The sequence below is a fragment of the Pelophylax lessonae genome (genome assembly GCF_965119305.1).
Source record: "Pelophylax lessonae genome assembly, chromosome: 13".
NCBI classification, from domain to species: domain Eukaryota; kingdom Metazoa; phylum Chordata; class Amphibia; order Anura; family Ranidae; genus Pelophylax; species Pelophylax lessonae.
Genome location: NC_138780.1, coordinates 47,075,706 through 47,078,816, shown reverse-complemented (window position 1 = coordinate 47,078,816; position 3,111 = coordinate 47,075,706). Strand labels below are relative to the sequence as shown.

Below are 3,111 nucleotides of genomic sequence, written 5' to 3'. Positions count from 1 at the left end.
TGTTGTGTTTAGTAATCCATCCCTGATATAATAAATGATTTCTACATAAAATGCACCACATTGGCATAACAATATACTGTATATATCAATCCCCTTGTTTGAAAATGGTGATATTTAGATACATGTATTGTCCCATCCGAGAGTCTAAAGAACGTGTCTCCCATGCCCAGGTACAAAACGGGCAGGATCCACATACAAAAGCACATTTTTCCTCCACATGCTCAGTCTCTTGTCTAACATAGGTGTTCTTATATGACCACACATCATTGTTGAGCACTATCTATATTGTCAGTACTGTAGTTCCTATCTGAAAGATGTTTCAATATCTGTATTGTGATATATTCAACATCCAGCAAACCAATTAGGCGTTCCTCGGGAACAGAGTTACAGACAAATGGAGACATTATTGAGATTCACCTGTCTCACCATTTTGAACAGAACCCTGTCGTGTCAGCATTGTCATTTATTTTTTGCAACACAAGAGTAGTTTGAATGTTCTTATTTTGCACATTATGGGATGTACATTTCTCATTCTGTGTTATGACATTTATGTCTTTAAGTTTTGCATCCTTTAGTAAAGTATTGTGGATTCAAATAGCGTCAGGAAAAACATAAGACCCACCGTCTTCTTTCCTAGACTTGTGTCTCTTAGAGGTTCCACGAAGGGGCAACTCATTCGCATCTAGGAGTTTCACCACTTCCCCCATGCTTTTAACATAGTCCCTGTTCTTCTTAATCTGGTTTGGACCTAGAAAGTGGGCTAGGTCCAAACCAGAATGAGAAGAACCAGACCTTCTCTCTACATCATTTCAGCCTACAGAGAAGAAGCTTGCACAAGGCAGTGGCTAAATGCATCCTTGTTAAATTCAAAGTACTTCTTCGGTGCCCTTTTCCAGTTATCAAATCCTCATTTAGTAAAGACAATATATTTTTCACTAGAGGTTTCTGATATGGTAAGCAAGAGTGTCTATCTTTCTTTGCAGAGTATTCTAGCCATGGCTGAGAGCAGTACCAATTTGGGTTAAATGCACAAGAACCTAAATACCCACTTTGGGTATGATTTTGGCATTGGAAATTGGAAAAGACAAAATGGACTTTAAAGGCACATACTGTAGCTAAAATTAATAAAGTTTATTATTCTACATTAAAATGTTTTTTTTTTTTTTATTGATTTGGGCATTGGTTTAAATTGCTGTGGATTTTCTTTGCTGGGGCCTCATATCTCATGTTTCTTTCAATGTCTTTTACTCCTGAATAGGGAGTGATGCTTGCTCTGAAAGATGTGAGTTTTGCCATTTTTTAAAATAAATTTGGAGATTTTTATTCGTGCAGCCAGACTAAAGGATTAGTAATCCAAGCAGATTAGCCAATATTCTTTTTATTGTGTTTTTATTTGTTTTTTACATCCATTTAAACATACTTTTTCTTACTAGTGAGCTTCCTTAGAGCTTTCTTTACATCTTTGTTCCTAAAACTATAAATTAGAGGATTCATCATTGGGATAACAGCCGTGTATAACACAGCCAAGGGTTTGTCTTGCTTAAGCAAATATTGAGATGAAGGCCTCATATGCATGACTAGGACAGTGCCATAGAACAGAGTGACTACAGTTATATGAGAGGTACAAGTAGAGAAGGCTTTGTGCCTGCCAGAAGATGAACTTATATTAAGAATGGTAGATATAATGAACACATATGAGACTAGTGTTAGCAAGAAGGCTGGAAGAGCTACCGCTGAGCCAACTACGTAGGTCATAATTTCAATAAATAATTTATCATCACAAGATAGACTGAGCAACTGAGATAGATCACAGTAGAAGTGATTTAGGATAGGTGGTTTACAAAAAGGTAGCATTGATATGACCACAGTGTGAGCCAGTGGATCAAGGAATCCCACCACCCAACAAATAATGGCCAACTCTAAGCAGACTCTTCTCTTCATTAGAACCAAGTAATGTAAAGGCTTACAGATTGCAACATAGCGATCATAAGCCATAGCTGTTAATGAAACAAATTCCGTACATGCCAATGACATAAATACATAGAGTTGTGCAATGCAGGCAGGAAAAGAAATCACACTTGGACCTGTTAGGAGGATGGAGAGCAGCTTGGGCTGAGTAACTGAAGAGTAAGCTATGTCAAGAAATGATAGATTGCAGATGAAAAAGTACATAGGACTGTGCAGTTCTGGATTCATATAAATAACAGTCACAATAATGAGGTTTCCCAAAACAGTGAGAAGATATATGATGAGAAATATGAGAAACATCGGTGCCTGTGCATCTGGATTATCAGTGAATCCAAGAAGTATGAGGTCCATGCCATCACTCCAGTTGTAGGTCATCACCATCTCAGGCACTAAGTTGAAAACTCATTGCAAGAAGGAAACATAAATAATAGAAACCTATAATAATATTTGCTAACAATGAGCAAGAATACATTGAAATATATAGACAATAATTTTGAAGCATTTCTGCTAATTGAGAGGCAGTGTTCTAAAGTCTTCAGTCTGCTACATGAAGGGTCACTACTGGCAGGATTTCCAGGTAAGGATATATATTAAGAATATATTCACAAAAATAATTCATTTAAAATGATAACAAACCCTTACATAATATACACCTGTTTATCTGCAGACCTTTCGCCTCCACAGCCTTCTAAAGTACACAGTTTAACTAGCATTCCTCAGCTTGCAGGAGGTAGGGGGCGGAGATCTGATGCCAAATAGTACAAAGCAGAGAACTGAGTGTAATTTGAGACCTGAGTGATGGGGCAGATACCTCCCCTCTCCGCAATGTCATTGGGAAACATGTACAGTTGAGACTGTCAACCACATTCTGGTGATGGGATGGGGGGGGGGGGCAGTGGGTAATCACCAAAGATTGCCTGGTGTCTGGAAAAACTGTCAGAAATTACCCATGTAGATAGCAGAGGAAGGAAAGAGCAGACAGGAGCCACACCAAGTGCTGTGGATTAAGGCAAGCAAACACTATGCTTCTTGTTCCATTATAAGGGCACAGGAAACTATCAGAAGTGGCATGTACCACATTAACAGAGCAGATAGGCCTGTTTCAGGTCTATCTCTGCCCCCTGTGCCAGTTTCTATTTCTTC

The 3,111-nt window shown here is 38.5% G+C and overlaps 1 protein-coding gene across 1 annotated transcript; it reads right to left on the bottom strand.

Annotated features, from left to right (window-relative positions):
* Nucleotides 1–1,410: 1,410 nt before the first annotated feature.
* Nucleotides 1,411–2,349, bottom strand: LOC309569167 (olfactory receptor 5AR1-like; the record flags this gene model as incomplete). Its single annotated transcript, XM_082274928.1, has 1 exon — nucleotides 1,411–2,349. The coding sequence occupies one exon, from the start codon at nucleotides 2,347–2,349 to the stop codon at nucleotides 1,411–1,413; it is 939 nt and encodes a 312-aa protein (XP_082131054.1).
* Nucleotides 2,350–3,111: the final 762 nt, after the last annotated feature.